General features: G+C 37.7%; 1 protein-coding gene across 1 annotated transcript; it reads left to right on the top strand.

The window, feature by feature from the left end:
* Positions 1 to 5,266: 5,266 nt before the first annotated feature.
* Positions 5,267 to 18,248, top strand: LOC119795727 (histamine H3 receptor-like). Its single transcript, XM_038303887.1, has 3 exons — positions 5,267 to 5,616; positions 6,055 to 6,221; positions 17,187 to 18,248. Exons 1-3 carry the CDS (start codon positions 5,370 to 5,372, stop codon positions 17,940 to 17,942), a joined length of 1,170 nt encoding a protein of 389 aa, XP_038159815.1. The 5' UTR covers positions 5,267 to 5,369; the 3' UTR covers positions 17,943 to 18,248.
* Positions 18,249 to 25,810: the final 7,562 nt, after the last annotated feature.

A 25,810-nucleotide genomic window follows, 5' to 3' on the forward strand; every position in this document is an offset into this window, starting at 1 on the left:
TGGATTGTGGGAGGAAGCCAGAGTACCAGGAGAGAACCCACGCATGCTCAGGGAGAACATGCAAACTCCATGCAGAAAGACCCCGGGCCGGGAATCGAATCCAGAACCTTCTTACTCAAGGCAGCAGTGCTACCCACTGCGTCACTGAGCAGGATATGCAGTTAGACAACTTTAATCCAGTAAGATGCATATCATCTTTGAAGAGGAAACAATTACTGTCAACTTAAAATAAATATATAATCCATGGGATAGAAATACAAAAAACATTTTATGTGTAAGCATACTGTAAGCAGCTAAAAGTGGGTTTGGCTACCCTTACTTTATTTTTCCAAGGGTTTTTCCTCTTTCTAAACAGATGGCTTGTCTGGTTATAATGAGTCCCTGAATGAAGAGAGTTATAATGGTGATGATGATAGAAATGTATCATGTCCTTTGTTTAAGAAGTTCAGCTACAGTGGGAACGCCACAGGCTTCCCAAGAGGAGCTGGAGGAGGTATTATGTCTCTGTCTGCTGAGACTGCTGCCCCCGCAACCCTGTCCCGATTAGGTAGAAGACAACAAGTAGGAAGAAGAAATCTTTGCATTTTATCTTTTTTAAACAGTATTTTTTTTAGCTAAAGAGACAAAACATTTGGTTTGAGGCTGAAGGCCAACAATTAATGATAAACACTTTATCAGGTACTCCCCATACTTCTAACAACAAGGGGGAAGAATGTGAAACATTTTTTTTAGAGAGGCTTAAAGTTCTTCCTAGTTTAAGTTTAAAACTTGTCCAAAAAATATATATGTATCTGTATTTATCCTAGAAACCTATGTTCTTAGCAAAATAATCCTATATCATGTCATCATTCTAACAATTTTGAACAAACAAACAATAAACCCTAGAAAACAGAAATTAGGGAGCCCCAATGCAACCTAACGGGTCCAATTGACACAAATTGAGCAAAAAGGAGGTAGAAGATAAAAAGCTTTATGATTTCTTACCCCTTTTACACCACAGCATATGATCATTTAAGTCTCTCTGCACCAGTTAAACCCTTAACTAGCTCCAAAATAATAAACATACCCCCCCCCCCCCCAAAAAAAAAAATCGTTAAAGGAACCCTACGTAACTTTTTATACATTGAGTACCAACAACTGTACTCAGATTATACATCACATTTTCCAATCAGTTCATCCTTATACAGTTGTTTTTGCAAAGGTATATATTTCTGTTTTGTTTAAAGCTACAGTGTGTAATAATTACAGGGATATAAAGTCAGAAATTGAATATATTATACATAACTATGTTATTTATCATCACCTATGAGCTCAGCCTTTTAACCATAATATTTACGTTGCCTTAGAATTCGTTATTTATAATTACATAGGAGCGGGTCTCGCAGCCATGGAGGCTGACATCTTTGCGCTACGGCAGCGCAGAAGCAACAAACTAGCGATTGCGAGATCGCCCATTACGCTCGAAAGTAACTACGGCAAGTTGAGAGATGAACTGAGACGGTACTGAACAATAGATGGCAGTATTATGCCTGAGAAGCGTTTAGTCTGCCTGAAACCAAAGAAGAAGAAGAAGCAGGTATACTGCGCTTCAGTAACAAGAAAGGTGATCAAGGCGGCAGGCATGAGTGACTTTGCAAACTGTTTGGCACTGTGTTGCCAAACATCAGACGAATGGAGGATCATGCCTACTCTGTATCACAACGAAAAGCGGCGGACACCGAACCCCCGTCATCTAAGAAGCGGAAACACGACGAGAATAAACGCAAGCGTGACAAGAAACGACAAAAAACACGGATCAACATTGGCACGGCATTTACACGATGGAAGGCACTGACGGAGGAAAAAGGTTTTCAAAGTGACGCTCAAGTTGCCAGTTTTCTCTTGGACAGGTAAGGCCACAGCTTCATAAAATTACCACAGCTGATAGTGGCGTGTGTGAGTGTGAGAGAGACAGATATATGAAGCTGCATATTAGCGAGCTACGGATATATACCTCGGTTACTTCTCTCCGGCTCCTTTGGAGATCTTCAATTCTTTCCTCCTCCGCTATAGTCAACCCCCGCTGGCACCTCTCTCTCGCCTGGCCCTGGCTGCACGCCCACCCCGCCCTCTCTGCCCTCTTCTTTTCCCTCTTCCTCGCGTTGTAACCCCCGTGCCACAAACAAGACTTGGACTCTGTAAACGGGGAATATATACCGGTATTCTTCCAGCGAACACAATCTCGCTGTTAAACTAATGACTACAATTACTTCGTCTGTTTATATCACCATGCAAAGCAGCTCACCAAAACGTCACAACGATGTAGAATAAAAATAACGGATATATTTATTATTATCAAATCTATACCCTACACAGACTAATGAAATACTATCTGTAAAATTATCTATGTAAACAAACCTCATTAATTGAGAAGGTAGGTGATTCCGACGTCGTGGAAGACATTTTGTCCCGTAACGCTCGCCGTATTGTTGGGGGGGAGAAGCGGTGGGGGGGAGATGTTCATGTTGCTGCAGTCTGCAGTCTGGACGTTAGATGTCGCTGAAAATTACACACTGTAGCTTTAAGTCCGTTTATTCCATACATCCACCCTGATAAGCTAAATCGTTATTTTATGGTTTGGAAGCATCATTTTTTTCTCCAACTCTTCTTAAATCATAACCCCATTCTCTGTCATCTTTGAATATTAAGTGGAAATAGACAGTTTTTTTTTTAAGTAAATTAATTCAAATGTAATTCAGTTGACCTGTTTGAATGAGCTCATTTGAATGCATTTTGGAGCATATTGGATCATGAATGATTAAAAGCCAAGTGTGGACAAACAACAACAAATGGAAATTTACCATTCCACAACAAATTCAAAAGTAAAAGATATCACTTCCTGTTCGAGTTGGAGGGGATAAAGTGATGGCAGCAAATGATCATGTGAAAGTTTTGAATAGGTCATTGATGATTCACAGACATTTTGTTTCCGACTTTTTTTGTGGGAAATACTCCTCTGTCTTTCATTGCAAGAAGTCAGATTTTGAGGCCTGAACATACCCAGATGCTGTAATAGAGCAAAAAGCATGAAATAATTTAGCTATAGAAGCTTGATCAGATACAGTATTCTAAAGAAAACAAATGGCTGCTGCTGTGACCAGTAATGGTCGACTTCCTTTGAGGTTTGAACCATGGTTCTAAGAGATTTTAAAAACTTTGCAGGTGTATTGTGGAGCTATTTATTTTGTAACTTTTGTGAAAACCGCTAAATAAAGCCTTAGCGTAAATTCAATCTGGAAGACTCATATCAGCTTCAGCTTAAAGACCTGTGATATCACTCATTCAGCTCCAGCCAATCAACACGATGGCCAAACCTTCTCAGAAGCCAATCAACTTGCAAGATGCCCTTCATTTAGCTGCTGGCCCAGCTTCTCTCTCCTGCACACAAGTTAACTTTCACCCACCTCCACCCCATGTCCTCCCTCATTCTCAGACTATTCTCAGTCTCACTCACCCTCTGGCTTATTCCAACACCAGTGTCTGGGCCCCGGAGGAAGACTACTCTAATCCTTTTCTAGGTTACTCATCCAAGCATATGTTGATTCACAGCATCGAATTCTTCTGCCGGGGCCCGGACGAGAAATAACTTATTTCATTCATGTCTTTATCTGCTTCTATCTCCTTGAACCCTACTTGTCGCAGCAGATTGTGCTGGAGGCTTCTTCCTGTTAAAAGGGGATTTTCCTCTCCACTGTTGCTACATGCATGCTCAGTGCAAGGGATTGCAGAGAGTCAATGAGTCCTTGCTTTATCCTTAGATATAAATATTTTAAAGAATATGATTGTGGTAGCTGTATAAATAAATGTATATAATTTTTAATTGCAGCTTTTCTCTGTGTGAGTCTCTCCAGGTTGAATTACTCTGATTTGAATCCCAGCTCAAAATTTTAATGGGCATTCACATCATGATTTAGTTTCTTAAAATAGAAAAAAAAGAGATTAACATAAATAATATTGAAATAATAATAATGTTGGCTAAAAAAACATATATGTATCCACGGTATGCATTCAATATTTATTCAGGGCTCCTGTTGCTGCGGGCTGTGAAAGTTGTTTTAATATTGGCCCTCAACTTGTCTCCACTGTCTCTAGGGTTCCTCTTAAACCAGACCCTATTTGGAGTTGTAGTGAGAAAAGTTTGTTGGGCTGTCAAGCAGTGACATCATGGTGCATTCAGTTCAGACTGGCAAAAACAAAATGACCAACACTGGCAGATGGAATCCTTACACACTAGACCTTATACTGCTCTTTGATTTTAGTCCTCCAAACTCTGGGACCTTGATTCAGATTACAAGTTAATTTTATTTATAATTTATAATCTTGTCTTGAAAGATTGACTGTAGTACATAGATAAAGCTTTTGAATGAGATTCAGGAAAATGTTCAAAAAAGATTCATGGGCTTTAATATATAGGCTACATGACTTAAATAAATCATTGAGCCTTCTGCATGAGAATAATATAAGTTAAAATGTTTTTTTGTGTGTGTTTTCTTTCTAATTACAGTATACATCAGATATGTTCATATTGTTTTAATACAACAAAATAATAACCTCTTTATCCGTTTAGTTTTAGTATGTAATTGTTTGTTTGCAGCAGTTCCATTTCAAACTGCATTTAAACGCTTTCTTTTGCAGTGGCAGTGATCCATCTCATACCGCCTGTGCAGCTGTGAGAAAAAAATGTGGCTGTGATCAAATATGAACATTTTCATCAAGGGAAATATGTCTGAGGATTGTTAAACAGAGAGAAATTCCCCGCTGCGTGGATTCACATCATGCGTTTGACATGTGAATAAAACAGATTAACAGAGTTGGGCGTTCATTCGCGCTTAATGGTCAGTTTAAAGGGACCATAAAACTGTTTTTGTGTGATTTGAATATTCTTATCATTCATTTACTTTATTTGTTGTTGTTTTTTTAATGTTTTTTCAAAAGGATATTATTTGTCCCTAATAGTAACGATAACCTCTCCATAGAAATATCTTCATGTTTGGTGCTGATTTCGCTCTGTATTTAAAAACAACCAAACTTCATTTTTTTTGCCAATAATTGAATTAAATAAAATAAAATGTAAAAGAAAACGTTTAAAACTACTGGTGATAAACGTGCGTATAATCCATCAGGTGTCCAGGCATGCGTTGTGGAAACGCGTCTTGCGCCCTCTGGTGGATCTTTCCGAGCACTGCTCTCAGTTTCATTGGGAAGCCCGCAGCTTACGGAGCCTCTATGGGGGCGCAGGGCGCAGTTATCGTCCGCCTGGCACCTGTTGCTGCTTTATTAAGATTTTTCTCACCTGCCTGTTGAGGATTTTAACCACTCAGATCTTCACTATGTCCGAGGAACACATGAACTCCAACTCAAGCGGGTACTATTTTGATAATTCATCAACAAGGATCCAGAGCAGCTTCGCGTTCTCAGGACCCGTTTTTGTCATTCTGATGGTCATGATGGTGACTTTGGTCGTGGTGATAGTTCTGGGAAACGCACTGGTCATTTTGGCTTTTAAGGTTGACAAGAGTTTGAGGAGACAATGCAATTACTACTTCCTGAATTTGGCTATCTCAGATTTCCTTGTAGGTGAGTTCAATCTTTATTTTATTAACTCCTTAAAGAGTCTGTGATGCTATGTTTTTTTTTTTAATCTTTTTTTATTTATTTATTTATTTTACATGAAAAACTTATTCTTACTTGTCTTAAATATAAATCAAGTTTCTGTAGTGTTTAAATGGTTCAGTCAAAGCTGTCATGTGTGCCCAAAATATGTTCATCCAATTGTGCTGTATTGAATAGGATGGAAAGAAGTCTGTCTGGATACTGGAGGTATTTAGGCTGTAAAGACTGATGCTGCTATGAACTATACATTTTTTGTGGACAGTTTTATTCAATTCATTATCAGAATCAACTATAATTTTCTTTTAATTGAGTTACAAATGCTGTTAGAGAAATACTACAATAAGAGCAAATTCTATTATCTGTGTTTGTCTTCTGACCCCCTTCCTCACTGACTGTTTGTAGGGGCATTCTGCATCCCCGTCTATATCCCCTACATCCTGACAGGCAGGTGGACGTTGGGTCGAGGGCTGTGTAAGCTCTGGCTGGTTACAGACTATCTGCTCTGCTCAGCATCAGTCTTCAGCATTGTGCTCATCAGCTATGACCGTTTCCTTTCTGTCACCAGAGCGGTGAGTGGAACATACTGTCCCTAAATACAGTACCTTTTAGTCAGTCAGGTGGGTATCAGCATCTAGCAGGCCTCATACGTGGCTTTAAATTAAGATAAAAATGAACACACAGTCCTTTTTTATCTGATGTTAAAAAATAAAATTAAAATAAGACCATGAAAATACTATCTTAGAGCTTTCTTTAATATTTTATTTGACCATTGCATAATACAGAATCATTTAGGGAGATTGGTAGATAGTAGAATGGTTTACCTCTCCTAAGCTAATACTTTGTTGGAACCCCCTTAGATTCAAATTTGCAATTGAGTCTTATTGATTATCTCTTTGTCATTAGTTACATCAAAGCACAATGATTAACCTGAAATTAAGTTTAGCTTTCCTAGATTGTTTTTTTCTGCCATCTGTGTTACTTAGCAGGGGCACAACTACATGCCTTCTAAGACTCATCCCAGGTGCCCTGCAACGCCCAACCCTCTTCATTGTTTTATGTTTATGTCTATAAAACTGATTTATTCATGGACAACCAGACTTTTATTACCAAATCTCTGCACTCACTCTCTGCTCCTCTCCCTCCTCTGGACCTTTCTGGTCCACATTGACTCACCTTACCTGCCTGCAGTAATTTTCCCAAAATATTGCACTGACAAGGTAGTCAGCAGAATTTCAAACCATACTACGCATCTAGGTTTTTGTTTCCTTTCTACTTTAAGTATTCATAACTGGTGTCATTAATAGTCTGGTCTACAGCAGATGGCATTATCAAATTTATGTCTTTTGTCTTCACCCCTTACTTGTGTTCTTCTTTGCTCAGTCATATGGCAAATAGGTATTATACTGTATAATAGCTTTAATAAATTAAACTTCTTTCTAATGCACTTTTCCAATATGAATGATATTAAAAAATAAATCACTTGGTTTGGGTGGCTGTCTGAGCTAATATTAGCCCAATCTGTTCCTGTCTGTCCTGATTCTTTCTCTCATTTCCTCTCTTATTTCTCTTCATCATCATAGCTGGTTGACATAGTTTTGTGTTAAGGCTTCAAAAATAGTTACATCAGAGTGAAGATATTCAAATCAAGTATATCATTCGTAAGTTCCACAATTTATCTGTTGTATGATTCATCATCTATACTATTGGTTACTACCTGGTAGGGTGGTCAGTATTGATAATCCAAAAAGTATAATTACTGAAACACTGTACATAAATACAATTCTAATTTAGCATGGTATCGATGCAAAAGACAAACGTTGCTTGCATATTTTAGCATTTGTTAAACGTTGATTTCTGATTGATTTGCAAATAAAAAAAATCGCACTTCAGACACCCTTAAAATACTCAAGTTATTAATGTTCATAGAACCATTTATATGCCTTTAATTGTTTTCTTTTTTTATTTATTCGCATGATATTTAAAAGGGTATTGATATTGAGTTATTGAGTTTGAAAATTTATTATCATGACAACCCTACAGCCTGAACAATTAAACCATACAATCTTTTTTTTTCTCCATCCTCCATTTATGCCCCTAAAAGGTGATTTCTTTCCCACCTCTTTATCTTTAGCTTCCTATCATCAGATGACAACATGGTTCCAACATGGTTCTTATTAAAACAATCGAACCCCCTTGGTGACTGAAAATGATTGTCTAATCGTCATTTTGGCCTCCACTGTAGTGCATCACACCCATGCCGCATAAAGAGTCTATCCATTTATTATTGCTTAGCACTAGCAGTAATTTGATTATAGTTTTTAAAGGATCAGAATTATTATACAAAAGTAGCAGTCAAAGCGGGCGTCCTAAAAATAACAACAACAGTACATATGGATAAATACGTGACAAGGTAGTTATAGTGATAAAACTGGACATTATGTTCTGATGAAACCAAAATTTACCTTTTAGCCAACATTCTTAATGGTATTTTATGGCATAAAAGCAAAACTTACTAATCAATATCGATACAGTGAGCCACAGCAATGGCTCCATCATGCTGTAGGATTATTTTTTATTAGAATGAACAGGTTTTTGGTGAAAGCGGTGAATGAAAAAAAACTAAAGATTAGGACAAAGTTATTTCAATCTGAAAAACTCACACGAAGAGAAAAGACAATTAGGAGAAATTTATTGATACAATTACCTTGTCTTTGGTGCTCAGACCTCGGCAGGAAACATAGCGCTTGATTTTGATAGATATGCATGAACAGGAGCAAAGAATAGGGCTGTTTCCCCCCAGTTCTGAATGAGTGGAGTGGAGATAGATGAAGTTGGTCAGTCTGTAGACTGCTGGTTAGCGAGAGGGTCTGCTGAGCTTTATGGGGAGATCCAGTGGATTGCGTGAGCTGATATTAGAACTTCACTCAGGGACCTGGAAGATGGAAGTCCAATTGGATAACACAGGTTGAGAGAACCTATCCGTGATTAACAAGCATGAAGCGACAGTGGAGAGGAAAAACTCCTCGTTGGGAAGAAACCTCTGGCAAAACCAGGCTTAACATGGTGGTCTTCTGCCGGGCCGGTTGAGATGAGACATGGAACGCAGTAAGAGTCCGGGAGGACTGACACTCTGATGAAGCTTAGCTACAATGGTGGAGGAGGGGCTGGAGGTGGGTTCAAACGGTGTCATCTGAATGAAGTCACAGCGCATCCACCGCCTGCGCACAGGAGCAGACAGGTGTGTATCGGAGGCCTTTTAAGGTGAACTTTGGATGCAGATTGGCTTTCGTGGAGGTGTGGCTTAAAGCTGATTGGCTGAGTAGCAGGTGGATGTTGGAAAGCAATTAGTTTCTTCACTTGAACTTCCACCTAGGCTCCATATTTCAGCTTCAAAGAGAGAGTATAAATCTCAATGAATATATCCACAATAAACATTAGCATAGGGTCACCAGAAAAAAATGGCCTCACAATTTTAGACTTTTTGATGATCTTTAGCAAGGTTGATATCAGTCTTGACTTGTGGGGTCTCAATGTTTGATGAGGAGGTATAAAAATAAGATAAAGTTTGACAATGATAACAACTAGCTGCCTTTTATACCCATTATATCATGCGTAATTCACAGGAAGAAAGTATGGAAGACTTGTCAGACAACATGAAATAATAGTTATTAAGTAATAGTTAAAATATTAGTTATTAAATAATACACAAATCTCACACAAAAGGCAATAAAATTGTACCTGATTAATTTTAACATAGCCAAAAATCATATAACTCTTAAAAGTCATATACAAGTTTTCTAAGACTATCATCCTAATTCTCCATATTTTTGAGCAGCACCATGAATGCACCCTGCTCTTTTCCCGCCCTGCCTTGTTAAAGAAACAAATCAAGAAGAAATGAAATAACTGAGAATACAATATTTTACTTTTACCTAAACCAATTGAAGTTTAAGGAAAGACAAATAGTTATTTTTAGGTTCATTTTTTTCATTGAGCGGATGGCCAGTCTCTCTTCTTCTCAATAATGTTTCTCCACTGTATAAATAAGTTACAATAAGAATTTAAAATAACCCCAAAATTTAGTCTGTAACTCACACTATAAAAACAAACACATTTCAGTTGGAGTCCTACTAAAGGCTAAATTCTGAAACTAAATCCGGATTTGATTGAACAGAGTATTCATTTAAAGTTTAAACCAATTTTAGTTTTCTCAGAGCAATTAGTTTGTTTCTCAGTTGAATTAGATAGAATCCACTTTGTAATTAATTGAATTCTGCTTAACAATTTAAAGACAGGGAAGAACTGGAAATAATTTTAGTACGTTTTTATCTTTTTCATCACAAAAACAATCAGCTTCGATTTAACTGTGAATACTTCTCCAACAGGTCTGAGGGAATAAAAAGACCAGAGCGATAAAGGCAAACCCAAACAGGAGACCTTTTCTCACTCCACTTAAAATAACTGTCCTTTTAAAGAGGTCCGCTCAGAATGCCTGTTTAGACCCAATTTAAATCTTATGATCAGAATATTCATTCCTTGTGCTCTGTGGCTTCATTTCTTATGAGACTGAAAGGCTAGTGGTTGGGGCGCAGCTACCACATCCTCCCAAACGTGCCCATCTGTGGAGGTTAATAACTCCTGACCCTTTTAGGCCCGATGCCACACCTAATTATAATTATTCTCTCATGATGAAAATAGAAAAGAAAAAAAAAGACTATGACTTTAGGAAAGACTGGCCTTCAAAAATAAACACAAACACTACAAACCATTTGTGGTGTTCTATTTTTAATTTTGACATCAATGTTTTTACCAAAGTTTCATTGCTTTTTTTTCTTTACTATACATATATATGTATATATATATATATATACTCTCATCCTGTTCATCTGATTTAGCTTATTTTCTGCAGCTTGGAAATGCATAACTCAGCTGACTGTATCCTGTATACCTGTGTTATAACTCAGAAGGTGGGATGATGCTTGACACAGAAGACAAAGAGAGTCCTCTGTCTCCTTTCACAGGCAAACACTTAACATCAGTGCAATGAATACAAATAACACCAGAGAAAGAGTGAGCCTCTTCTTTAATTAGACAGCTTTGATCATAGAGGTCCTCCTCCGTGCCGTGGTCCCTCTAACCTGGAGAGATCAATCGTTGCAAGTAAAGGCAGCCTGCAGCCGAGCAACATTTTCCTAAAAGCATTTCTCTCTGAACATCAGGAGACAAAGGGCTGTCAGCAGTCAGAGACACAGTTTGTCTTTGAAAAGTAAAGGTGGAGTCAGATGACACACAGCTGGCATAAGATATTTCTGTTAAAGCCTCACTGCTTTAGAGAGGAGGCATCTTATGGTGGTTTAGTCATTACAGTTCAGGGATTTAACAGGATCAAAAAGCATTTATGCAGCTTACACTTGTTTTTATTTTCAGTGTTTCAGTCATAAATTTAAATGTATCTTGTGGGAACTTTTTCTCGCCATAGGTCCGACACAAAGACAAGCATAAAGGTAAAAGGAAGGGAAAGGATCCCGTGTTTTTGTTACTAAATAAAATTCTAGAATGCAATTTAACCTCATTGACATTTAACAAATTTCCTTCAGAAATCAACTAATTAGTAGACCTAGTCCATCTGTGATGAAACAATTTCATTATAATTAGAGCTCTCTGTGTGGAGCTTCAGATGTTTATAAGAATAAAAATGGATTATGAAAACAAAGGAACACAGCACACAGATCCATGCAAAAGTTTTGGAGATTTTGAGAGGAATATAGAAGGGTTCAGTTGTAAAACTGCATGTTTTGAATACATCATAGACGCTTTTTGAATCCATCTATTGAAAACTTAATAAGCATTGCAGTCAGTGGTACACGTTAATTAAACAGCTGCAGTTTAGATGGAAGAATTTGTTGACTAGGCATCTTGTTGTGTTTCCATCAACATATTTTTTATGTGCTTTTTGAAGTATTGCATTGGAGGAGCTTGATTTTGTTTTATATGCTCCCTTGAAAAAAAAAGTGTAAATGCACCAATGAGGAATTTGAAACACAAATGCCAGAGAAATTATCAACAGGTTTAGTGTAAATATAAATTAGTGAAAATTTAATGTATCACAAAGATTCTCTTAAACTTAGGTGTAAATATTTCAATATTTATCGAATATGAAGGAAGAAGCAACTATCCAGAACCAATCAACACAAGAAACTTAGGAACCAAGAACTAGGAGACACTCGGGGATGGGGGGGTAGGGGGACAACCAAAGAAGTAAAAGAATGGAGTAATTAAGTAATGAGGAGAATCCAACAATGAGGAACTGCACAGGAGGAGCATATGTAGGAGATGGTACAAAGAATGGGCTAATCAGCTGATAGGGAGCAGGTGTGGAAGGAGACTGGCACAAGGGGGCTACACAGAGTATCTAAAAAAATACGACACTACTTTTATATATATAGAAAACAACTAGAATGACACAAAATGGAAAAGAATCCAGTGGCTGAGAAAACACAAAATGACATAAATCAAAGTGTAACTGAAAATTGAAAAAGAAATTTAAATGAAAAAATTCCACAAAGGGCAGAATCAGGACATTAAGGTTGATAAAAGGTTATTATGAGTACATTGTATTCATTGCAGTTGACTTATATTTCAGTCTAACTGTCTTTATTTAGCTTTATACTACCTGGCATTCAGTTTCAGCTATTGTAATGACAAAAGTGCAAACCAATTATTATATAGAACTTGTGAGACAGTCCTTCTTTGTACTGGGCTGAGTGACTCCGCATCTCAAGCACGGGTCCTCTACATATGATCAGTGATAAACCTGTCCTGTTGGTTGGCTACAAGCATTTTGTCTGTTCGTTTCTGGAAGTCCCACAGGATCTTAGCTCTGTCCTTCTCCCCCACCTTGGGGGATGGCTCCGATTATGACCTGAGAGTATCCAGCTTGTATTCTGCACACATTGTTCTGTACACTATACCAGCTATTTGGCCATGACATTCCATGTGTTCTTTTCCTGCCAATATCTCCCGCCCTGCTGTGAGATGCTGGATTGTTTCTAGGGCCTCTTTGCATAGCTTGCACCTGAGATCTTGCCTGGTTTGGTAGGTGTGGGCCTCTATTGCTCTGGCGCTCAAGGCCTGCCCCTGTGCTGCCATAATCAGTGCTGCCCCTGCAGCCTGGCCCTCTCTAGCCATTGGTAGGATTTTGTGATATCAGCCACTTCAGCTATCTATTGTTACGGGTTGTGCAATCAGTCGATCAAAGTGAGTAATTGCATTTCCTGTTTATGACAGAATTAAAATTTGATATTAAGCCATATCTTCCAGGCCTACTGTCAGTGGCACATCCCATACAGGGGGTTTTACTCCCATGTTGGTTCCATCAGTTTTTTCTTTTCGAGCTTTCAGTGCCTTAGATATTAATTGATACTGTAGCTTCAGTCTTCTGGTTCACCTTCCTTATATGTTCTTGGAGCTTGACTGTTTCATCTTTGATGGTGGCTCTGATGATCACTAGGCCTTTGTCTCTGTCTTTGTTCGAATTCTGTATTGGGCATGTGTATCATAGGGAGGGTATAAAATCAGGCCAAATAGGACCCTTTCAGGCTAGCTCTGCACTTTTTTTAAAAGTTCCATTATACAATTATTGACTAGACAATTTGGAAACAAAATGCTGTTTCCAAATTATGTGAAACATTAATTCACATCCTAATTTTGCTCTTTTTGATTTTATGAGCTGATGATAGTAAGGCTGTCACAATGGGGGTGGAGGTTTGACAGGACCAAAATGCAGACACAAAAGCTTAAGGTAGTTACTTGAAGGTTTAAATAACCAAAAGTTCAACAGAAGCAAATATCCAAAACATAATTCCACAATAATCCAAAAATGCTGAAAACCAGGAATACTCCCAACAAGAAAGGGACAAAGTAATGACGACAAACCAGCAAAGAGTGACTGAAAAGGAGGAGAATATATGAGAGAAACAAAGACCAGGCTAATTAGCAGATTGGGAGCAGGTGTGAAAAGAGGCAAGAAAACACCTAAAACACAAGAATGGAAATAAGACCAATTAAAACTCAGAGATAAAACTTGAACAAAACCAAAACCATGAGAAAGGCAAAAGGGTCATTTAATACATAAATATGCATTGTTTTCAACAGCATTCATCTGATATCAACTAAAGAAAAATTTGTACAAAAATGTTTAACAATTCCATTGTGTTCTGGACCGGGTCTTTCTGTTAAAATTAATACTTGTTAAATATCCTGCTTTGTTAAAAGCATAAAAGTTGACAATATAAGTCTTGGTAACACAAACAAGATGTCTGTAATTGTTTTTTGGTTTGATCAGGGAGTAAATTGTGTCATTGTTGTGTTAAATAGGCGTTAATGGCGAACAGCGGGCCAGCCGACAGCCTTGGCTAAGACTGGAAAAAAAAGGGCCCCTCACCCATTAATTCGTGTATATATATAGTTGACGTGTTCTTTACATGCTCTCAATTTGTCAACTACATGTTGACAACACATGCAAAACACACGTTAGTCACGTCTACGTGTCAGTCATTAAGTAAGTCATGTGTTTTTGAACATCTTGGCTTTCCATATTCCTGCAGCTTGGTGAGAGCTGACATACCGTAGAGTTAAAGAGGCGGAGCCGCTGCAGGGCCGAGGACAGAGAGGAAAATAAAGTTCTGTATTTTTTCTGTCTGTACCTGCAGCGCATGGAGTCTTATGTATAGAATGTTGATAAACTATAAAGCTGCTGTGTTAGCGGCATAATAATTTAGAAGGAATGGTACCTTCCCAATGCTGCCAGTACATTATCAAAAGAAATTATTAGGACAAGATTTAGATTTAAAATAGTATTTCTTTGTCAACATTTAAAAAAATTAAAAAAGAATGTTCTTGGCCATAAATGGAGGGGCGTGGTTTGTTTTTATTTAGTTGTAGAAATATTAGACATGAAGACACAACATGGCTAATGTCAGCGTGTGAATGGCTGTCTGAATAAAGTGCCCTACAGGTACAGCTCATTTTACCATTGTTCAATTCTTCCCTCAGGGGTCACACTTCCATGGATTATGCTTTTGTATTTTGAAAAGAATAGAGTCGACCTTTTATGTCTAATTGTCATGTGTAAATCTTGTCATTAATCTTTCCTCCTTTCCTCTCCTTCTTCCCATTATCCTCCAGCCTTTTGATCCTAGAAGCCATCTCTTTTTCTTCCCTCACCTTTTCTGCCATTCTTTTTTCAGTTTTTGATTGATGATTCTCCTTATCTTTTATTTACCAATATGCACTGTAAAATTCGTGCTCTACTTGCCTTGAATGGTTACAGACCTTCTAATTACATGCTCTTTTACCAGGGGCCAAAAGTAACTAGATAAATTAACAAACCATGACCATGTAAACATACTAAATTATATTGTAACGAAACAATTTATTAATATTAGTCTCATCTGCTGCGTATCATTATAATTCATTTTGGCTAATACTGAAAACATTGGATTAGGTTTTTACTTAAGTGTTTAACGCCACATAACACTCCTCCCCCCGTGGACATGGACAATACACGCACCTTAGTTTAGTTTTGTCTTCAATTTAATGTTTCATTTTCAATAACTCTTCAGTGCAATATTCAATAACTCAGTGCAATATTTAATATATTGATATTACTTCTTCAATAACTCAGTGCAATATATATGTATATATATACTCTTACCCTGTATATAGCTAGCTCTTACTCATAGAAAACATATTTATTGTGCAGGAATAAGGTCTTAGCTCTGTTACACTGGTAGCCAAGTAATTGACATTTCGTTGTCAAGATTCACCTTGTGTTTTTTGTGCAATGACAATAAAGGAAGTCTAAGTCGAAGTCTAAAATAAAACATTTTAAAAGAGACAAAGGATAGGATGGAGATCAGAAACATCAGATTCCCAGAAAACCACAGAGAAACTTCATAGATGTGGGGAAGGATGCACAGGGTTGGATATTAGAGATAAGGATGCTGAGATGGGGGAAATTATCAGCCTTAGAGCACCCTATAGACAGCAGCTTTACATAATACCTCCCAAAAGTTTATGTCATATGTAAAGTACCTTGAGAAAATGGACATTGTAAATTATAGCAACGTAAATAAACTGGTTAACATGTTTCATTTATGTGCTGCTTTTTCTTTAAGAAAATTGCCTCAGGTTTTTCTTTCTATTTGCAAAAATGTAACCAAGGACATTTTTACTTAAAGTTTGATTTTGGGTATGTAATTTTTACTTTTATAAGCATAACAGTTTGCACTGGTAACTCTATTTTTAATTGAGTACATTTTATTTTATTTAAGTTACTGTACTTTTACCCTTCTATAGACCCAAGCACTGTGCATGTGTGATCTATTGTTGTGAAATGCTGTGAAATGTCTTTTCTGTCTTTAAACACCACTTTAACATGGCATATCTTATTTAATAAGCATAAGACACATAGAGATTTTTTGTAAAGCTGAAAATTGGGAAAAGCTCAGGGGGTGTGAATACTTATTTAGGGCACTGAACTTCCAAGTTACAGGTTTGGGCAGATGATTCACATGCAATCAGGTAACTAATTTGAACGACCACAAGTGGATCCAGGTTTAATCTTCTCTGAACTAAAGCTAATTAGAAAGAACAACAGTAACATATTTCCAGAGGAGCTGGAGAGGCTCTAAAGCACGTTGTCCACTGAGCAGGGAAGCAGACAGGGCTACAGGATGTGACATTGATTGAGACAAGTGCTCCCGAGACGCGCTTCATTGACTTAATACTCATTCACACACTTTTATGCATTACATGATGTTGGATTACTGGACCTGATTTGTGCTGATAAAACTTGGCCAATATTTATTAATCAAGAGTCGACTGCCTCATGGCTGTTTTAGGGAGATTTGTTTAATATGTCATTAAGTAGGAAAGTTACTCAAATCAAAACATTAGGCATTCGATTGTCTTACTTCTAATCTCATTTGATTGGTGTCTAATCTTTTTTCATATTTTCCTTTCTCTTATATCCCTTAATATTGTTTTTTCTTATCCATAACTGTTGACACTGTGCCAGTAATATTTTAAGGTTTTGTGAAACACAACAACTCTGATACATTTATTATGTTTTTACATTGATATACGGCAGTATTCTGCAAATTGGAATATTATAGTAAAATATGATGTTTTTCCATGCTAATGAAAACATTACTCTTAGGATTAACAAAAATAACATTTTTATACATAAATGTTGGCATAAAGAAAATTTTGTCTAATACCTACTTCCCATTTATTATACAGAGTACTTTTAATCTGACTAACATGCCTTTACAGGAGCAGATATTGTAATAAATTGAAAAACAGTTGAATTACCCCTATATATAAACCAAGTTATTTAAATTCCTACATGTATTACTGTTGTTATGGTTACAAAATATTTGCATCGGTAAATATTTTAGCATTCGGGAGCAGTGAGACTAATTGTAGCTTTTCCCCAGTAATTTTCTCATATATGCTTATTTTTCCTGCAGGTAAGTTACAGAGCCAGACAGAGCTTGACTCATCAAGCCATATTCAAGATGATTGCTGTCTGGGTGCTGGCCTTTGTCCTGTATGGGCCAGCGATCATATTCTGGGAGCTGGTGGTCGGCAGAAGCCGCGTACCCAAGGATGAGTGCTTCGCAGAGTTCTATTATTCTTGGTACTTTCTGCTGAGTGCTTCTATGTTGGAGTTTTTCTCTCCTTTCATCTCTGTTGCTTTCTTCAACCTCAGCATTTACCTCAGTATACGTAGGAGGAGGCGCCTCCATAGGGAGCATCAGCTTCACCATCAGCTTCAGGCAAGGGAACCTCCCGCTGCCCAGGGGGAAGGAATCCCTGTGTCCCACAACTGGGGATTTGGGATAAAACTGCCTGGAAGAGGCTCCATCCACTCTCAGACCTCCTCCCCTTGTTTGGGTAAACAGGATCCCTTGGCCAGCAGGGCTGCCCAGCCTAGCCGTCTGTCCAGGGATAAGAAAATTGCTAAGTCCCTGGCCATCATAGTATGCGTGTTTGCCATCTGCTGGGCTCCATACACCCTACTGATGATCATCCGTGCTGCCTGCAGAGGGCGATGCATCCAGCATCACTGGTATGAGGTCACCTTCTGGCTCCTGTGGCTTAACTCAGCTATTAACCCATTCCTGTACCCTCTGTGCCACAGTAGCTTCCGCAGGGCCTTCAGCAAGATTCTCTGCCCAAAACGGTACACAACTCCGCCTTCGTCTGTCCTGCGCCCTGGCTAGAGATAATAAGACACCATTGAACAATGTGCCAAGTCAATTGATCGAAAGCAGCTTAAACTAATCCAACACTTTGCCAGGAGGATCATAATTGATAGCCTCCAACTATGTTTTTAGTGTTTAAATGAATTTTGCATCTAAGCATGTTGTTTCTTGCTTGTCAGTTTTATTTATATTTTATATATCTCAAGTGTATATTTGCAAAAATTGTATTATTATTTATTCACCAGAACGTGGAAATGAAACTAGGTGTTCATCAATTGTAAAGAAGATCTTTAATCGTAAAATAACTTTCTGTAGATATAGTAAAAAAAAAGTTGGCGGTATGAGGTATAAATACAAACAATGAATTTACTCTTTATGAATCCATACAGTATATATCCATATATATTTCATATATATATTTTTCAAATGCTTTAAAATATTATCGTCTCCATTAAGGCTTTTGGAAACTGGGTGATAATAGGCCAATATCACCCTCTGCTGTCATAAAGGGATTTGACTTTTTTCTTTTTGTCACCAAACAACTTCAGTACAAGCTTCAATGCATTTTATTTATTATTATCATTATTCAAATTTATTTTATCGATGATATGAATAGCACAAGGTTTCACATATTAGTGTAGTTTGTAGAATTACCTACTAAAATGAAAGCTAAAGCTGGGTGTTGTAAAAGTGTATTTCAGGTCCTGTCACATATCCTCATTTAGAATTAGTCATGAACTTTGACTAGGCCCTTCAAACCCAGGGATACACTTTCATTTAAGGCACTCCAACAAAGCTTTTGCTCCAGATTTAGGGTTTATGTCCTGCAGGAGAATGGTCTCAAATCTTTTACAGCAAAAAGTTTTTCTTCCAGGGTTGCTCTGTTTTTACTTTTATCTATCTTACCATTAACTCTCACCACATCTCTATATTGCAATTATGTTTCTTTACGCTGATGGGCAGAGTTTGTTTATCCCCATATTGTTTTGCATGCAAATAAAAGTTGTACTTAGAGTACTTCTTTTCCCAGGCACAATTCATGTCTTTTTTAATAAGAGCAGAAATAATTTTATTTCTAAATCCCAATAATGTGTTAGTTTATGATAATTTATAACATAAACCCTTGAATAACTTTGTAAAAGCTTGTGTTTGTCACGTAAAAGACATGAAAAAGACTTCAATGCCCTCTATAATAACTTTATGTATAAAATGATTTTTTATAAAACTAAATATCGTTTTATAAAATGATATTTAGTTTGAAAGCAAATGAAATGTACTCAGATTAGATTTTGGGGTGGGTGCGATTATTGTCTTTCACCACAAGATGTCACCAGTAACCCTTTTTTCGGTGCAATAATGCACGTTTTAAAGTAAGCTCTTAAAATGTAAACGGTTATCAGCTTTATCAGTTAACCTTTGCTGTTATTGTATACAGATGTTATTGAAAAACTGTTATTTTTTTAAATTTCACACGGGTCACATGTATCTGGCTTTTTCTCTCCAACATTCAACCTTAACCTCTCTAGTTGTATATGTTTTATGTGGCTTGTCCTTATAGCTTCAGCTGATGTAATTATTAAATATAACATTTTGCAACTTAGAGCTTATTTTCTATCCTTTGAAAACACAATATTCAGTATTAGCTCAAATGTTTTCCGTCTGGTTGTAAAGAAAGAAAGTCAGTTATAAAATAAATCATATATTTTGTCTAAACTGAATGCTAGTGAAGATTTTCATGAACATACTTACCTCCAACTGTAACTGATCATTTCTGTGAAAAGCCTGGAATGAAAACAATAAAACTGATGCTGTGCTTCACTGTGAATAAGAACATTGTACCTTAGTTTCTGGCTCTGTGTCAAATGCAGACATTTTTTTTATGTGTGCATGAAAAGGTGAGAGTCTAAAACCGTTTTCCAGTAACTCTTTTTATGTAAGCTTTATTTGATACGTTTAAATGTTCTTGTCTTCAGATGCATACTTGTTAGACCTGTAATCACGCCATTGTGTCAAATGCTGAAGATGTATTTGCAGGTGCCTGGGTCTCACAGGGGACTTGCATCGCTCAAATTGTTGATGTTGCCTGTGTGCACATCTGGCCCCCTGGTCAGGTGCTGGGAATAAGGGCACAGCTGCAGGGAAGAAGGCCTCTGCTCTTCTCCCCCCAACGCTCACTCGGCCCACAGCGTGGTTGCAGGGGACAGCAGTGCAACTCTGACCGCAGGGATGCAGACACATTTCCCTGGGGTTGACAGAACTGCAATCATCAGCAGAATGGCGAGGCTGGGTTTACTCTCAAATGAGATGGCAAGAGCACTCAGTGTGCTCTGTGTGCAGTGATATTAGTGGGGGATACTGCTATTGATTTTGGTGATAGATTGAAATGTCATGGCATATGTGCCAGTCTTATTGGCTGCTGACTGAGGCCGTGGCGGTGATCATGCCAGCTTAAATTGGTCAAAGCAAGTGAAACACCAATGGGAGATAATAATTAAAATGTGGAAAGAAGTAAAAGTTTGCCTGTTTCTTCATCCTGCTGTTCTTAGGAGTAGCCTGTGATCAAACGCAATGATTTTTAGAGCTGAGAACTCAAACAGAAAACAACTGCTAAATTCCAGCGTATAATGCCCAGTGACCAAAGGCAGTGTACATAATTTGTTAAAACTGCTAAATAGATTTGTGTGTTTGTTTAGCATTTTGTTGGAATTTAAATCGTACCACGAGAAGATAACAATCTCTGTGTCTTTATTTAGTACAAATTCAGACTGGTTGGATGGATCTGGGTTTTGGTAGGCTGGTCCCAGAGATAAAAGACCAAGGTACGTCAACTGGACCATTACACATGGCATGATATTTAGCCAACTTGTATCTGAAGAGAGAAAAGCTGTCACAGCAGACACACAATTACCCTTTTATAAACATAGAATCTGTTATCACATTTGCACTATTTACAAGGAAGACCTATAAAGGATTACATACACAGGAATTAGGGGAAGGGGGCTGGGCATCTCAAGTGATCCTCCTGTATAAAACCCATACTGAGAACACAACATATAAGAATAGAAGGGTTTAACCTCTGGTTAATGCTTTATTTTGAATAATATAAAAACATTTCAGTACACTTTTTTATTAGCTAAAGCAGCCAATCAGACAAGAACTCTGTGTATTTAAAAATGTAAACAAAAAGGTTCACAGTAAACATCAACTTGGGAAAGAAATGGGGTTCAAGTTACTTTGAAAGTAATATCTGTTACCTTTGCAACACGAAACTATCTAAATGTTTCTAAATAAACACCCTTTGCCATCATTTCTTATTTAGATATTCATTAGTTGTGTAAATTACCTTGGAATGTAAACATGGTGTTGGTCTAAAGGTTCGCAGGACTACAATGAAAATAAGTTCCTGGCTTTTTTTTTTTATCTTCAGTGATGACCTGACATGTGTCAAAAAGTGCTAACATTCTTACCTGTACCATCACTAAAATAAATAAAAATTAAAAATCATTCAGTTTAAGAATGGTATATTTTTTATTAGTGTAAGTGATGTGTTTTTTTTTTCTTTTTAATTGAACTTTTCTGAGATGTTAAATGTTTTTATCGTTTTCTGCCCTTTCTCAAACTAGATTTTAGCTTCAGCTTTCATGAAAAACTAATCAGGGTTGACAATAAATCCAAATGGAAACAGAGGTTTCTGAATATTAGTTAGTTATTTACTATTAGCACTTATAAACTTGTAACAGAGCATTGCTGCAAAAACCCTGAAGTATCAATTTACCTTGGGATTTGCTGAAATCTAATTTAATAATACCTTATATGCAGTTATATTGGAGCAGCTGCCTTTTACTGACATGGTACTAACTCATTCACATGCTTGGAATTTTACAGAAAATAGCAATATTTTACACTACTCCAGAATAATGTTGAAACGTGGAAAAAAAAAACAGCAGACAAGATCAAACCACTTTGCACAGAAAAAGGTCAAAACCATGACCCCTTTAGAAGCTGAAGTTCCAGCACAGGCTGTTCACTCTCTGAGCAAACTAAATGTAAACCACAGTTAATATTTCATCAGGGACATGCTGAAAAAAAAAAAAAAAGACTATTTCTGCTTGATTTTGGCCTTTTCACTTCTTTCGTTTTTCCTCCTCTTTTTTTCCTGCAGTGCACCTCCTGACTAGAGATTAAATAATTCCATTGGAATCCTCTTAGGATGGGTTCCCAGCACTTGGCAATTAAACAATTACATTTAATCAGCATGGGGCGACGCTTCAAGTCACCCTCATTTCAGACGTTGATTAAAAGCAATTCTGCAGTGGTTATTGCTGTCGACTTTCGAAACTGCGGTTCACTTAGGTTTACTGCGTCTGTGGTGTCGGATTGGATGGCAATACGGGGAGGTTCAATGGTGGTCGGGAGCTATATCAGCCTCTGGTGCATGAAAGTGTAATGACAGAACTCATGGCAGACCTCATACTGTCCCCTAAGTCAGAGCCATTTAGATTAGTTAAAGACATTTTGACCCTACAGCAAAGAAGACTCTGTGAACAATAGCGAGAGGAGCAGCGTTAGGTTCTGCATGTGGGAGTTTGAATCCTTTGTGCATAAAGATTGATTGTGTCTATTCACTTTGTTACAGATGTCTTGAAGTGTGTTTTAAGAAAAATGCACCTTGACATCTATATTTTTTATCATACAACACAATTTCATCTCCCTCTGTGATGGCAGTGGCTTACTGAGGAAGCACAACAATAAGAGCGTGAGTCTTACGTGAGCTGTGTTTGAAAATGCATGCATGAAAACAGAGCTACATGGCACAGTACAGAGCTGACTGCAGAGATCTCAGTGCAACACAGGCGAAGTGTGATGGACACCCAGCCCCCCTCATGTGAAACCCAGGTGCCCGTGTTTCGTCAGGTGCCCCACTGGCTCTCTAGCCCTCTTAATTAGCAGCTTCCCATCAGCTGGCACCCAGGCCTTCTAGCGACTGGCTTCTGCTGCAGAAAGAATCTAGTTCACTTTAGATCTTTGGTGACTCTAATAGATGGATGCACAGGCAGGCTGAGAAAGAGGCATCAGTGTTTTCTTGGCAAACTGATAAATCATCAGTGGATTTCCTAGTGTCTAGATCAAATGCATGCTGGGAGGAGGACAAAATACTGTAGCATTCTGTAATGTTTATTAAAGATGGGCAACTGCAGGGAATGGAACGTAGGGTCTGGGCTTTTTTTCTTTTCTTCCGACGCCTTTTATGAAGACATTGATGGTTTCTATACAATGAAGTCAAATATAGATAAAAGATTTCACTAGGATGAAGATGTAGCTTTCTTCCTTGTGTGGCATCACAGCAGCTCTGTAACAATAGTCTCCTCTAATGACATTCCCCCAGTAACTTCTTGCCTCCACAGATCTCAAGGGGGGAGAGCTACAAAAAGTGATAATTACATGAAATATACATAGCGAATAAAGGGAGCATGTTTACATAACCATGCCCATAAATATCCGACTGAGGAGACATTGTTCTCCGGCTCCTTTTAAGCTGATCTCCCAGGGATGCCATTTTAATGACATGATGGTTTAAAGAGATGCTGCTCCATCTCGTTCCATATTTAATTAACTTTTGCTTTTCTGACGCAGAGGAAAAAACAGAAAAAAGAACATGCGATTGAGACAAACTCATGCGCGATAGTGAGGAGAAAACAAATAGCTGGGAGAAGAGAAAGAGAGGCGGGGGGAACATTTAGTCAAGACCGTGTCATGGTTTTATAAGTTGTTTACAATTCAAAAGATGCAAAGAAAGAGGAAGAGACATGGTGTAGAGGAACTGTGGGAATGGAGACTGGCATGGCTGAAGAGGTGAGAATGATGAGAAAACAGTGAACCGGATGCTACGATCACCCCCTGGTCCTGGCTTCTATGGAGGAGTGGAAAGAAGAACCCAGGGGACATTCTGCTTAAACTTTGCAACAAGCCATGTAGGTTATACTGCAATCAGGTCAGTTAAGATAAAAAAAAAAACACACACACAAAGATACACGTGGCTCTAAACAGGTGGTGGCAGGATCATCCTGAAAGTATTCTTTTTTTTATCTTTTACAGAAGACTTGTTTGGAGTTTATGGTAAGATGGACAGAGCTAAATACAGGAAAAATAAATCTTAAAATTCAATGTTTTAAACCAGAGCATATTCGGTAAAAATCCAGAGCTAAATTCAATCAAATAACTCTGACAAAATTGATCTTTACGGATGCATCACACCCAGTCTCACTATACCTCAGCAATACTGCAACAATTTAGACCTTAGATGTGCAAGTGTGGTTGTTTGGTAAGAGGAATAATTTCAAAAATGCTTTAATGTAACATCATGAAACAAATTAAAAGAAGAAATAAATCAAAGATCAGTAAAAATTGCTGTACGGTGCAACATGTTTTTCCCTTAAAGATTCCTTTTTTTCTCAAACTATTAATTTTTTGTCACAAAATGTTTAAATCAACTCACAAAATATTTTACAATCATGATGTGATTATTTGAGTAGACTTTTGCAAATGTGACTTAGGGTTCCTTTAACAGTGTCCATTGCTGCTAGTTAGATAATTATCTGGCCTGGATGTGGCAAATGTAACTGAAACAAAAATGGAAAATATAGTGATTAATGTTGAGTCATGATTGAACAAAACAAAGAGAGACTTATTATTGGGCCATGGTTGGTTTGAATATTTCAATGCAGCTTTGTAAATTCCAGTTAAAATTGTCTTTTTCATTCACCAATCTTCTTAGTTTTACTGTGCCTGGAGAGGAAGTGTGTGTGGGATTGGAACCATTCAACTTACAGCCTTCCCATTAAAAGGCTAAGCTCCAACCAGCAGTCCATCACTCCCAAAAAGAGAAATAGCAGTTTTACAATCTTGAGTTTTGGTTTCTGATTTTCATTTGTGTGTATTCTGACCCTTTCGTGGCAGTTCATTATGTCTCTTAGGTCTTAGGTTCCTCAGGAAGCTTCCAAGTGTTCTTTATTAATAGATTTTTGGTTTTAATATGTCTTAATTGTTAGCATTTTTAATTTATGTCAGTATCTTTGAACATCTTGAACAATATCTGTTTAATATTTTCTTAGGTTCCTCTATTTTAGCCCTGCTCTATACCCTCTTCTTCTGCCTCAGCTGCTCCACATCTCCTCTGATTGCTCCTTTAATTTCCCCGTCATTTCTCTTCCCCTGCTTCACTATGCATATTCATTGGTTCTCTTTATTCTTCACTATCTTTCCTTTGATATGGCTATTCTTCCTCGTAGATCTGAGTGGTTTTCTGCCCCTGTGTCATGCTCTGTGCTCAACGTTCGTCATGATTGCAATATTTGGTCATATCTGATCACTTTGCTAATTCAACATGCTGTTCACTGTCTGCAACTGCTCCAGTTCCTTCCTCACAGAAGATGACAGAGGATGGTTCCAGTCCATTGACCCCTAAGTTAAGAGCCCAGCATACCTCTAAAACTTTAAGTGTGACTAAACTCTCTATATTAAGGTATCACCCCCCAAAAAACTTTAACTATGGTTAAAATACAGCCCAGAATTTAGTGAGCCATCCTTACTATTGGACAGTACTTTTTCCATTTTTACTTTCAGACCCATATAGCGTAGTCTGCATTATTGATAGTATCTTTCCCTTTTCTCTCCTCTTGTTAGGTTCATCCCTTGTCCTCCTCACTCACACCACACTGAGCTGGCTACATGGAGCCAAGAGGGTTACTGAGAATTTGACCCCACCTGGTCTATTTTTCATTGCTTGGAGTTTAATACATTTTTGAAAATTCTCCCCCATCCAGTCATACACACATACTGGGCATAAAATGCGCAAAGAAAGAAAGAAAAAAAAAAGAGTGGCTTGT

Source organism: Cyprinodon tularosa, unplaced genomic scaffold (genome assembly GCF_016077235.1).
Source record: "Cyprinodon tularosa strain WSP-4 unplaced genomic scaffold, ASM1607723v1 ctg52, whole genome shotgun sequence".
In the NCBI taxonomy this organism is placed as follows: domain Eukaryota; kingdom Metazoa; phylum Chordata; class Actinopteri; order Cyprinodontiformes; family Cyprinodontidae; genus Cyprinodon; species Cyprinodon tularosa.

Excerpts from the sequence above, each read along its gene's own strand:
- LOC119795727 (XM_038303887.1), top strand. The coding sequence starts at position 5,370 with ATGTCCGAGGAACACATGAACTCCAACTCAAGCGGGTACTATTTTGAT. Across the intron at positions 5,617-6,054 it reads TATCTCAGATTTCCTTGTAG|GGGCATTCTGCATCCCCGTC; the intron begins GTGAGTTCAATC and ends GACTGTTTGTAG. Across the intron at positions 6,222-17,186 it reads TCCTTTCTGTCACCAGAGCG|GTAAGTTACAGAGCCAGACA; the intron begins GTGAGTGGAACA and ends TTTTTCCTGCAG.